At 45.8% G+C, this 13,700-nt stretch overlaps 1 protein-coding gene across 1 annotated transcript in view; it reads left to right on the forward strand.

Annotated features, from left to right (window-relative positions):
* Window positions 1–13,700, forward strand: part of CNTNAP2 (contactin associated protein 2) — a 1,777,718-nt gene that overhangs the window by 1,734,694 nt on the left and 29,324 nt on the right. The window contains exon 24 of the mRNA XM_034648877.1: window positions 10,163–10,402. Within this exon, the coding sequence (XP_034504768.1) occupies window positions 10,163–10,402 (240 nt within the window). The remainder of the gene's footprint in view (window positions 1–10,162; window positions 10,403–13,700) is intronic.

The raw sequence follows: 13,700 nt of genomic DNA on the forward strand, positions 1-13,700 counted from the left end.
CGTTTTTTTTTTTAAGATTTTATTTATTTATTTGAGAGAGAAAGAGAGCACACGTGCACAAGCGGGGGGGGAGGGGGCGGCAGGGCAGAGGGGGAAGGAGACGGGGGGAGAGAGAGAATCTCCCAAGCAGACTTCTCACTGAGTGCAGAGCCCGAAGCGAAGCAGGGCTGGATCCCAGGACCCCGAGATCATGAGCTGAAACCAAGAGTCAGATGCTCAAGGAACTGAGCCACCCAGGCACCCCAGACTTTGTCTTCTGACTGTCATCTCATATGTCAGAGTTCCAAGATTTGAATTCTTTCTTATGTTAATTATGGAGAGCCAATGGATGGACCCCCTCTCCCCAAAACACTTGCTGGCAACCGCTCTCCTTCCTCTTTCTGTGTGTGTGACAGGTCTAATTGCCCTGGGAAAACCATTGCCTTCAAGCCCTACCGCCATGTCCATTTTCTAATGCTTTAATGGTCAGGCTTTCATGCAATCTTAGCCCTCAAAGGATTTTTTTTTCTCTTGGGTAAGACAGCTTTAGACGCCCCCTGGGGTGGGAATTACAATACAAGTGAGAACAAAGGAATATTTTACTGAACCATTCTATTTGACCTAATCTGGAAATACAAAAATTTGTTAACACACTTTTCCTAGCCTATACTTATGTTGCTTGTGACATAGATGAAGTCAGCCCCCTCCCCGCCTCCTTTCCCCATTGCCCCAAATCCCCCTGCTCCCCAGGGAATTAGCTTCACATGACCCTGGGCTAGTCTTAGCTGAAATACTCTTCAATGGTTTAGAGAGGCATTAAGGAAAACTTAAAAGCTAAAACTCACTCTCCTTATGGTGTTGGCTACAGTGTAGTAGGGCTTTCCAAAACCTTTAAAAAAAAAAAAAGGTTTTAGCAGAAGCAGAGCACACACAGAAGAAATTATTTTTCAGTTTGGTAATTTTTTATATAGGATTCTATTTCTGTTGCTAACAAGTTAAAATGCAAAAGCAAACGTGGGATAAAACCCAGTGAGTAAGACGCAGGTCTGTTCGTTTCCAACTCGTGGGAAATGCATTAGTGCTCTGTTCTCCAATAGCAAAAAGCTAGGACACGTAGCTTATATTTACTAAGATTGTGAGAGGTAACATCAGACCTGCCTTTCTGATGCAGTCAACCACAGCACCCAACTCTGGTTTTCCTGACAGGTACATCCAGTTTGCTGAAAGGTCTTGTTACTTTCAGCAAAGCCTGTTATTCTTAGCCCTGAAAAATCATGCTGTGCAGCAGGGCACCCCGGGCTGCAGGAAGGGGGCACCAGGCTTTCTATCTCACACCTGACAACTTGAAACATTCGGGAGAAAGTGGGAAATTTATCTTTCAGGTGTGTGTTCTGTATGATGCCAAATGTCGGGTGTTTCAAAAACAGCTCAGGGATCCTATCTTCCCTTTGTATTGTAATCACACTGGGTTATATTACTCAGCAAGTCTGTAGTTCTCAGACTAGATTTTAACATAAGGAATGACAATTCCAACCTATATATACATTTCCCGAAAGTTCAGGGACTGTAATAAGTTTATACAAATAAAAATGTAATACTTCATCATTTTTCAGAATAGTGTAGGCTAGCATCTTCACGTTTAAGACATTTCTTTTTATTATTTCTGGAGGGAAATCCAATCTTGTTGTATTAATCCTTAGAAAAATATTTGCAACGTAGGAGAAGAAGATTCTGCTTCTCCCGGCGGATTGCCTCTTTGTAACTGAGTTGGCATTTGTTACAGGGCAAGAGCTGTTTAAATTACACTTGCGTATTTTAGTCCCGCCTTCCTCTGGAAGAGAGAAAAGCATATAATAAATACAGTGACATTTCATTAGTGTCTTTCTTGCAGGGATTAATAAAATGTCATAGTACGTAATTCTGTACATCAGTTATGTATATGGATTTAATTCTAGCTGTGCACCTTTTGAAAGGCAGCTGGTCAGGAAGATGTCACTGATCCAGAAATTTAGCCCGTGAGAGCAGACAGCTGATGCTGAACCTGGATGTCTACATTTCAGGGCCCTGCCTAATGTTAATCATGCGATCGTGTTAAAATGGAAGAATGGGGTTTATGTGGGTGGATGTTGCTTTTTTAGCTGAATGCTCTTGGCTTTTTTGTTGCCTTTTCCCACCCCTTTTTTGAATTTCTTTTGCTTACAGTTATTTCCCATTTGTCTATTCCAGTGACCCACACAGTCTCCCGTCCATACAACTATAACCAAATAGGAAAATTGTACCTAACGTAATTAGCCTGCGTCCAGCTGCTCTGTCAGTGGAGACCCAGATGCTCAGCGCTAACCTTGTTCAGGGCGGCTGAGAGCCCAGCCGCACCCGGGTCATGTTTCCCAGCGTGTATCGTTTGGACTACTCACCAGTCTCATTCCAGTCTGATAGTCCAAGAATTATTTAAAACTTCACACGGGCAGTGGTTTCAAACCCACTTCCTATTTATTCCATTAGGTCCCATATAACCGTTACTTCGCTCTGGAGGCTGGTGGAGGGTTTATATAGTAATGGCTGTTCAATATTAAATAGGTGACTGTCAAGGTAAGAGCAAGACTCTATTTCCAAAGATGAGTGTGTTTTTAGAGAGATGGATTTCCAGGTAACAGTACTTCTAGAAATAAATACATATATAGATGTAAAGTCTGTTCATATATAAAGACCTTTATATAAATAAATATTTATGAAATATATATGTAAATATAAATATAAAATGTATATAAAAATATGAAACTGAATTGGGCCTAGATCTGCTACTTTCCCTTCCTCTCAAAGCCACATTCCACACCTGCTGAAGCTGATCAACTTTGGCCCACCGTGAACTTGGCTGTACCTCCGTCCCTGTGGCGTTGGTTCCCAGCCCACACAACCCAAGCGTGGACGAGAGACTGTCTAACATAGAGCCACAGTTCTCCTCGTGCACGCGGCCACTGGCGGATTCCTTTGTGCAAGAGGCTATTTTAGACATTTGGAGGAACACAGAGATAAGTAACATTGAGCCCTGCTCTCAAGGAAAGTGTAAATGCAGTGGAGGCACAGATTCAGGTTTCTGGCCCGTCTGGACAGGGAAAGAGCACAGCTGGGCCAGGTCGGTAGAGCCCGGAGCAGAACCTGGGAGGAAGCCATTTAGGCTCTCTTTTTGAAGAACTGGGGACCTCTGATGTTCTAAAGTGTGGATAATCACAGGAACTAAGCACGAACAGAGGAGGAGGTAGAATGCCACGTGAGTGGAACAGAGGTGCCTAAGGCCCAAAATTAAGAGGTACGGAGGAGCACCAAGTTTCTCACAGCTGTATTCCCCAAAGAACAGTAATTGGAGAGCCAACGGCACCATTTTTTGCCTTTTTTTGTTTACATTTTTTCTCATTTCTGGGGAAACGAGAGAGGGAGGGAGAGAGAGAGAGAGAAAGCACACTCATAAGCAGGGGGAGTGGGAGAGGGAGAAGCAGGCTCCCCGCTGAGCAGGGAGCCCATTGGGCTCAATCCCAAGCCACCAGATCATGACCTGAGCTGAAGGCAGACGCTTAACCACCTGAGCCACATGTAAAGCCACTGTGCCACCCAGGCACCCCTACTTAACATTGTCCTTGAAACGGACTCACCATTTTCCCTTAAATAAATTTACATTCAAAGGAAAGCATGTTATAAGGAAATCTTAAAATACAACCGTAAAACCAAATACCAGTATCACTTGCTATAGCCATACAGGAGTGGTAAAAACACGTGCCATGGAAATATTGGGAAATTGAGTGCCGCTGTCGGCTGGAGCGTTCAGGTCTGAGGTCGGCTATTAAAAAGAGAAACTGGCAAGTGTCGGAGGGGTGAGCAGAGAGTCCAGTCCCAGACTGCGCCAACCTGACACCTTCTTTGTGAAGGATTAAAAGAGAACGAGAAGGAAAGAACTTCCTCTCCCCGTGATCCCATGTTATTTAATGTCCAGTCCAAGAATGACCTAGGCCACCCCCAGTGCCACCAGTAGGACTATTCCCCCAGGAGCAGAGGTAGGGAGTGGAGGGGATGGCTACCCCTCCATGATGGGGCCGGGGCACTGGAGTCTCTGCAGAGCACAGGTGAGCTTGAGGGCCGGAGCCTGGCTCTGCCCTCTCCATCCGTCCCACAGATTCTTAAAAGGTGACTCCCCAGCCCCTAACACGGTGACAGGCACACAAGAGAGCCTTGTCAAAAGTTTTAATTTGGGTCCCATTGACATCCTAAGATCTTTTGGCTCTCTTTCATAGAAAGTAAAGAATTGAGTTGACAGGGATATTTCATATCACATCCCCCCCCAAAAAAATATGGATAGGAATTTCTAAGGTGTATAAAGCAAAAAATTAGCTGATGGATAGATCCCATGGGGTGAACAAGAAGAATATGCAGACGCGTTTCAGTGGTCTCTAAGGTAAATGAGAAATCTCTGTTGAGGCGTCAGCATCTGGATTCGAGCCACTGAGGCGGTGCTCATGTGTGTGCATGGGGCCCCAGCATGGATCTGCTGTTGGGAGGCCGGGGGTGGCTTGTGTGGGTGCTCCTTCTCCTCTCCCTTCTCACACCACTCCCGCCTGGCCCTTGGTATTCAGCAGCCGAAATCCCTGCTCACACATTGCAAATGTGATCGCTGCCTCCTTGAAAGTATCATCGTGCACACTTCATTGTACGATTTCACCTGGAATTGTGTCATATTTTAAGTGGTCTATTTGTATAACTCACACCATTATGCGGGTAAGGTATTAAAGTACTATGGACAACTTGAGAATTTAATTTCAGAAGTGATTGTACTGCATTTCTAAAATTGGCATTCTTCAGAGCAGGTCTCCCCCACATAACACCTCAGCCAAGACATCTCACGCAGAAGTAGTTTCTTACGGTGAATTGTGCTGTAATATTTGATTTCAGTGCAAAAGCCATTCAATTAATTTTACAGATTAACATAATTTACCTGTAATGAGCTCAAAGACACTAAAGCGGTAGCTTTACTATCATGTGTTAGATGTTCCTAAGGACAGATTTGTATTCCAGACAAGCATTGACAGAACTTGCTCGTGCTTTAACCGATGCTGGCAAAACTTCGACGTCCGTTCATGGCATTTTTAAAAAGTTTATTACTGGCTAAGTCACTAATGAAACATGGTCTTAAAACAGTCTCTAGGGGAGGCTGGGTGGCCAGATGGTTAAGCTTCTGCCTTCAGCTCAGGTCACAATCTCCAGGTGCTGGGATTGAGCCCCGCATCAGGCTCCCTGCTAGGTGGGGCGTCCACTTCTCCCTCTGCCCCTCCCCTCCACTTGTGCTCTCTCTCTCTCTCTGAAATAAATAAATAAAGTCTTTAAAAAAAAAACAAAAGGCAGTCTCTAGTAGCCATTAAAAAAATTGTTTTAACCTCACTATGACATTGCTATAGAGTCCCTGACTAGAAATGCCAAAATCCAAGTGACTATAAAGGCAACATAATATAGTCTATTTTTTGAGAGAGAAATTGAGAATAAAACATTTGACTTCTATGCTTTTTTCCATGAAACATAAGTGTTCGTTCATTAGCAAAGCCTTAACTTCTCTATGCCTCGGTTTTCTCATCTGTGAAGTGGGGATAATCCTGTCCCTCTCTGAGGATGGTCAGGAGGCTTCAAGACATGCCGCGTGTACTCAACAGAGGAGCTCACCCGTATAGAAGCTCTTCATGCTATTATCCCATGGTCCAGAGATGGAACCATCTGGACCTCAAGAATCAAGAGCATCCATTGCAGTCTTCACCTCACCAGGGGAATGAGTCTCAGCCAACATCAACTAGATTTGGAGCACCGTCTGGATATGGAAATGTTGGTTCTGCTCCCCTGCTCATCAGAACTCTTGGTTCTGTGACCCACTCGCCTTTCAAGAAAAGAACAACAGTTGAAACACTAGGGATTTTCCCCAACAGCAAACACAGAAATGGGAAAAGCTAAAGGAGAGAATGAGCAGAGTGCAGTCACCCTTAAGAGAGGGAAAAGCACCAGAGGTTCACCCCCAGGGCTGGTGCTTACAGCCCAGCCCCCAGCCTCTGCCCACCCAGCTGACATTTCTACCAGTGCTCACAGCACCCATGGGTCTGAGCCTGAGGGCCCCTGCTCCTTCCCACCATGGTGGGGGAGGGGCGTCCTTGGTTCACCATCTGAACCCCCTTCCTGGGGCCCCCCTCTGGCCATCTGCCTTGCATCTGTCATCTCAGAGGGAGACATTCAGAAGAGGACACCTCTTTAAGAAACGGGGACCCCACATTAAACTGGGAACCCTCAGATAGACATGGCTTTGAAACTGTTCATTTTCTGTGTGTGATAGGGAAGCTCGCCCTATGTGAAGGTCAGAAAGCCATGTGCCTGTCTGAGCCCAGGGAGCTGGCAGGGCCCGGGGGGCTCATGTGACCACTTGCACAGAGCAGGTGCTGTGCTGCCACCAGAATAGTCTAACACGGTTCCCATCACAGCCCTCTGCAGCTTCAGCATCTTTGAGTTTCTACCTTAAATACAAACATCTTAGTGTGGCATTCAAGGCTCTTCCTTGAGCTTCCAGAGCCTTGAGCTCTGACCCCATCAGACTCCCACCAGTCCCAGAACGTCACTGACCTCATAACAAACTCAACCTGGAGTTCTCATCCCTTTTATTTTCAAAACCTAGTTCTACATGACATAAGGGTTGGTGAAGATGTGGAGAAATTGATGGGAATGGAGAAGGGTGCAGCCACTATGGAAAATGGTGTGGAAGTTCCCCCTGCCACCCCAAAATTAAAATTAGAACTACCGTGTGATACAGTCTCACTTCCAGGCGTGTATATACCCAAAAGTACTGAAATCGGGATCTTGAAGAGCAATCTGCACTCCATGTTCATTGCGGCATGATTCATGATCGCAAAAACCTGAAAACAAGTTAAATGTCCATACACACAATGAAATATTATTCAGCCTTCAAAAGAATGGAATCCTGCCATTTGCTACAACCTGGATGAACTTGGAGGACATTATGCTAAGTGAGATAAGCCAGTCGCAGCAGAACAAACTCCATGGTCCCACTTACATCGGGAATCGAAACTAGTCCAAGTCAAGCAGAGAGTAGAATGGTGGCTGCCGGGGTGCCGGGTGTTGGTCAAAGGACACATTGTTTTCACTTCTGCAAGTCGAGCATTGGAGATCTGCTACACAGCACAGTGCCCGGAGTTAGCAATATAGTCTCGCATACTTAAAAATGTGTTAGGAGGGTAGATTTTATGTGAAAAGTGTTCTTCCCACAAAACAAAACAAGTTCTAGCATTACCTCTCCTAACGTGCTCTCCAGAACTTACTTCCCAGGTTTACCATAGACTTTGATCATTTTGCCAAATACATCGTTTGTCTCTCAGCTCAGAAAATCACAGTGCTACAGAGGCTCTGGCACTAGCCTGCCCCGCGTCACTGGCCAAGGGGGCTAAAGCGTCAGCCTCAGTTTACCCGTACATTCCATAGGGATAGTAACACTCCCTGTTCCATAGGGTTGTTCTGGGTATTAAATGTCTAATTTGTATAAAGCATCTAGTTTTAAAGGTTCCGTCAATGTTAACTCTTATCATTGTACAACATTTGTTCAGTTGTAGTACTTGGTTATTCACAAGCTTGGTTCCCCAGCTAGGTTGCAAGCTACTTAGGGTAAACTTCCGTAGTGCTCTTCGTCTTCCGGCTACGCTACCGTCTTCCCGCTACTGCTGCCAGGCGGTGAATACATGCAATGAATTGAATTGATTGAATTGAATTGAGTTGAATTGAATTGAATTGAATTGAATTGAACGGAACTGAATTAAAGTCCCACCAGGTGGCAGTAGCTCCCAGCCCCAAAAACCTGCCTTCCTGAGCCCTACTCCAAGGATGGACAGGTTAGAAAGAATTCTCCATTTATGGACGAGAAGCAGCAAGTGGAGCTGGGGTTGTTCCCAGTTTCCTCCCACCAAGCAGCCCCTTGGTTTGGTGTCAACCACAGCTGTAAGCCAGATAGAAGTTTGGGAAAGCAAGGAGCTGAGGTCTCCCTTCCCACCCTGGCAACAAAGAGTCACCCTGAGTCTCTTGGTCTGAGGATGCCTCTAAGGAAGGCAGATCATCGGAAGGAGGGGATAGAAACCAAATATATGAACTCTTTGCATGGAGGGCAAGTTGGTGAACCCAGAACAAGGAATTCTGATATTAGACCAAGAGACAAAGAATGAATCATTGACTTCCTATTCATTGCTTCAGTGAATCAATGATTGATTCATTCAGTAATCCTGCAGTTATTGAGCAGAAAGTGAGGAGGAAGAAGAGAACAGCCAGTGAGGGGTCAGTGGGACCAGAGCCTCCTCCTGGTCATCAGGGAGACCTTGTGACTGTGGGGTTTTTTTGTTCAGTCACAGGTGCATTCGGCCTCCCCGTCCTAATTGGAACATGCTCTAACTCAGTCACAGACTGAAATTTACTGCAGGAGAAAACTGGAGAATTATTAATTAAAATGTCTTTATGTATGTACTTGTCTGACTAAGCCCCTATTAGAATCCCCAGCATTGCCATTCCCTGCTGCCCATGTCTTCTGTTTCTCAAAATTCATATTGGACTAGTACAGGTTAGTCACTGAACTGATTCTTTAATATGATGATTAATCAATACACCCACTTCTGCCCCCAAGGCCTAAAAGCCCCCTACTGATTTCTTTCCTTAATGGGGAGTGAATTTTTATAAGACGACTTCACCTGGGTTCATTCCCCAATAAGAAACATCACCTACTTGAAGTTCAATTTTTTAAAGAAGTAGGTGGCCTTCTGTTTCCCAAAATCTGTGTTTTTCAAAGTTCAAGTGGAAGGGTAAATATCTCACATCCTTCTCTTTGATTTTTTTAAAGATCTTATTTATTTATTAGAGAGAGAGTGAGAGAGAGAGAGAGAGAGAGAGAGCACAAGCCGGGGGAGGGGGGAGAGACTGAGTGAGAGGGAGAAGCAGACTCCCCACTAAGCCCCAATTCGGGTCTCAGTCCCAGGACCCTGGGATCATGACCTGAGTTGAAGGCAGACACTTAACTGAGTCACCCAGGCACCCCCTTGTCCTTGGTTTGAAAAGACAGTCATCATGTTAGCGTGATCTCCCATCAAGCTGCCTTGCTCTTCTCTGAAGGGCCGTTTGCGCACCACCTGGGCTGATAGCGCTGCACAGGGCCCACACACGTGGTTCTCAAGCCTCAGCGGGCAGCAGAAGCACCTGGAGGGCTCGTGGAAGCACAGATTGCCGCCCCCCACCCCGGCATTCCTAACAAGTTCCCAGGTGATGCTGATGCTGCTGGTCCAGGAACCGCCTTGTGAAAACCACCCATAAGAACGGTCTAGGGCTCCTTCAGCATTCATTTCTGCTGCATAGATTGTAAAACTCTGGACAGAGGGTCAAAAAGACACTGGCTTTTACTGAGCTAACTGGTAAGACAGTATGTGGTTATGGTAATTGAAACAGTTCATTAGAAAAGGCCTCTATTCAGATTCCTCTCTGATTTGAATGTTAGTGTAGGAAGATGTCGAACTCACAGACTGGGGGGAGGTAGCGATTCTTAACTGCTTATGTATATTTGTGATTGAGTTGGAAAAGTTTCCTAACTTTCAAAACATCCATCAGATCCTAGCTGGGCTTCTATAAACCTCAGAATTCCACGGGGATTGGATGTGGAAGAAAGAAAATGCACCGTTATAGGCTACGGGAACTCTCTCTCTACTTTTTTTTTTTTTAAAGAATTCTGAAGAAGAAAGTAGGAATGAGGTACAAAACGGAACCATAATTTACCAGGAGGGGTTTTGTTCAATATGTGTAAGAGGGAGAAAAGAAGGAGAAAGCTCAATCAGGAGCCGGTGAATGTGGTTGGTTTCGACAATACCACAGGTATTGGGAAGGCCTTTATGCGTGCTAGTCCTGTTCTCACCCTACACGTTCTCTACTAACACAGAGGTTCTTTTACAGCCAAGTCTCCATCCCTAAACCTTATCGAGTCGTTAATATTTCATCTAAAAGAATATAACATCTTAAACTGAAACCTAGAGGAAGATTTGGACGCAGACTTTCAAAGACGAGGTTGTTTTACAGCTGGAATATAGTGAGTGGGAGAAGATTTTTTATTTTCTCTCTTTTTATCTTTTAGAAACGGGGAAGATTGACCAAGAGATTCACAAATACAACACCCCGGGATTCACTGGGTGCCTCTCCAGAGTCCAGTTCAACCAGATTGCGCCTCTCAAGGCGGCCTTGAGACAGACGAACGCCTCGGCTCACGTGCACATTCAGGGCGAGCTGGTGGAGTCCAACTGCGGCGCCTCCCCGCTGACCCTGTCCCCCATGTCGTCCGCCACAGACCCCTGGCACTTAGATCACTTGGATTCAGGTAAGGCAGTGCTGGCCAGGTTGTTTTGTTTCCTTAAACCTCAGTTTCATCGTCTGTAAAATGGGGTTAGTAACAGAACCGGTAAGCCTGGTCATGCCGCCGGAGGACTAAGGGCACGAGGAAACGTGTGAGCCCAGGAGTGCTCAGCACACACCAAGTGCTTGAAAGTTACAGCCTGCAGCCTGGCTCAGAGCCAGAGGTGAATAAGGCGAAGGTAAGGGACATGGAAACTGTTGACTCTCCCTCATTGAAGCAAAATTAGTAGATGCCTAAACTGATGTCTGTGATGTGACTTTGGGATGACCTGTTCGTCACTTGTTTGCCGTTGGCTTTATGACTCTCACTACGGCCCCGCAGTCCCAGGTCCACTATTGGGAAAGATTTTCTTTTTAAAGATTTAATTATTTATTTGAGAGGAGGTGGAGAAGCAGAGGGAGAGAAAGAGAGTCTTTTTTTTTTTTTTTAAGATTTTATTTATTTATTGAGAGAGAACACAAGCAGAGGGAAATGGAGAAGCAGACTCCCCCACTGAACAGGGAACCCCATACGGGGCTCGATCCCAGGATCCAGGGATCATGACCTGAGCCAAAGGCAGACATTTAACCGGCTGAGCCACCCAGGTGCTCCAGGAAAGATTTACCTAAAGCAACGCAGAGATCCATCTCCTGACCCTGGTATGTATGTGAATCATCCCATAGGCTTCCAGATTTTAAGAGGTCCATTTAAGCTTACAGGACTCAGGGGCTTTAGTCCCACTCCTGCAGGCAATAAGACATGTAACTGGAAAGCTTGGGCCTACAATGAAAGGCTACGGCTCTTGGCTACAAAATGAATTGGGAGCAAATGCAGCATGACGTCCAGTGGCAGAGAGCCTTAGGGTCTTACTCTTTGCTCTACCCAGCCTGACCTTGGGCCACTTGGGTGACTTCTCCAAGCCTCTGCATTGTCACCCCTAAGGTGAAGGGTGAGGTGTGATCTCTGCGTGACCTCCAAATCTGATGGTCCACGCATCTGCAGAGCAACATGTGATGTTGCTACAGCTGAACATGGGAGAGGACGGTGCAGGCAGTGTGGCGCCAACCCTGTCAGGGTCTTATCAGCAGGTTAAACATGGGCATGTTTCTTGACCTTGTTCCTCCGTTTCCTTGTGAATAAAATGGAGATAAAGCCACTGGGGCGCCTGGGTGGCTCAGTCAGTTAAGCGTCTGCCTTTGTGTCAGGTCATGATCCTGGGGTCCTGGGATCGAGCCCCACATCCAGCTCCCTGCTCAGCAGGGAGTCTGCTTCTCCGTCTCCCATTTCTGGTCCCGCTCCCCCTGCTCATGCTCTCTCTGTCTCTCTCTGCCTCTCTGTCTGAAATAAATAAAATCTTTTTTAAAAAATGAAGATAAGGAGACCCAGTTCCCAGAATCCTATGCAGGACGATGCCCTGAAGGCCCTCGGTGTGGTTATAGACATGTAACAAACGTTTAAGAAGCTTAGCAGCAATAATAGTAACAATGTGGTTATTATGATGTGAGACACTATTTGCCTTGATGCTTGACTGTCCAGTCAAGGTTCCAGATTCTCCCCCACCCTGACTTCTAATTCATAGCAGGTCATCAGGTAAACATCATGCGTCCGGTTGCCTTACACATATCCCAGCCCGTACGCCGTGTTTATCAGCTCTCATGCAGCCCTTGTCCTTGGGATTGCTTTGCCAGGATCTGTGCTGCAGAGCTTTACAAAGCTTCGAAAGAAGCCAAAATTGCCCCATTGTCAGAATAGCCACTTTACAGACTAAACAATCCTCTTTGTTCCTCACACACGGGGTCCTATAACATGATGAGGGGTGCTGTGTGCCAAGGGTACTTATAAAGAATTCTCTTTCATGAATGTTGTTAGGATTACACAGCGGGCTGGTTTTTCCTCATGGGCTGCCTTGAACAAAGGAAAGCATCCTAATGCCGAAAGTAGAAAAGTAGGAGTGAAAATATAAGCTGAGAAAAGACATATGTCAGGGCTACAAAGGAACAGAGATTTCTCAGATAAATTCCTCCGGATGCCCGTGTGGACCAAGACAACGGCACGATCTTGGAAATGCCCAAGTTCTTAGGCTGTTCCAGGTACACCCTGCGTGAGGCCATGAGCACACGTGTGTGGTCTGAGTCGGCTGCCAAGAAACCAGTTTCAAAAACCTCTAGGTACTACTCTGGGCCAATGCAAGCTTCCATTCAGTGGGCCTTAATTAGCAAAGTATTTGCTTTATGGTCTGAGAGATACAGTTGTAGGGGCGAGGCAGTTTGAGTTCATTGGTTTTTTTTTAAAAAAATCATGCTTTACACGGGATGGTTTCATTCTTGTGATTGATGTAGTGAAAATGTATGTAGGGGATTTTTCTGTTATTTTTCAGTGTTTATTTTTTTAAAGAGTATTTATTTGAGCGAGAGAGAAAGAGAGCGCATGCGTGCATGAGCAGGGGGAGGGGCAGAGGGAGAGGAAGAAGCAGACCACCCCCCACCCCCCACCGCTGAGCAGGGAACCCAACACGGGGCTCCATCCCAGGACCCTGAGATCATGACCTGAGCCGAAGGGAAAATGCTTAACCAACTGAACCACCCAGGCACCCCTCAGTGTTTAAATCAAATATCTGCACCCCAGACATTATGGTGGTTCTGTCACATAAGGTCCATTTGCGGAGAATTGCCACTTGAATTGGGCAGAGTCCTCACCTGGTGTTGACCGGCTGTTGCGTCGACCTCCTTGCCAGCCATTTCCATATGTGGGGGAATGCTTATAAAGGAATTGTGTGTCTGTCTCATGAACTTTATTAAAGGGACAGGAAGCAGCTTATGAACTACGAAGCGGAAGGCTTATTTAGATAACATGATTGGATTTTTTTTTTCTATTAAGAAAATGAGAGAGAATGTGGGTGAAGGATTGGACAGGGAACAGAGATAAGGGAAGGTTACTTAATAGGGTCAGGAAGGAAGAACTTTCCCTCTATTCTCATGTTTTGTTTCCGGGGGCCTGCAAATTAAACTGATAAAAGGCAAGGGCTCCTGGGTGGCTCAGTCGGTTAAGCATCTGACTCTGGTTTTGGCTCAGGTCATGATCTCAGGGTCATGAAATTGAGCCGCAAGTCAGGCTCCATGATGGGTGTGGAGCCTGCTTAGGATTCCTTCTCCCTGTCCCTCTACCCTCCCCCATCCAAAAAAAATGCTGATAAAAGACAGATGAACAGGAGAAAAAAAATGTATTCCTGTGCATACAGGAGCTTACAGGAGAAGTAGCTCAATAAATGGTTAGATGCTTAAAT

This window comes from Ailuropoda melanoleuca, chromosome 1, assembly GCF_002007445.2.
Source record: "Ailuropoda melanoleuca isolate Jingjing chromosome 1, ASM200744v2, whole genome shotgun sequence".
Lineage (NCBI taxonomy): Eukaryota > Metazoa > Chordata > Mammalia > Carnivora > Ursidae > Ailuropoda > Ailuropoda melanoleuca.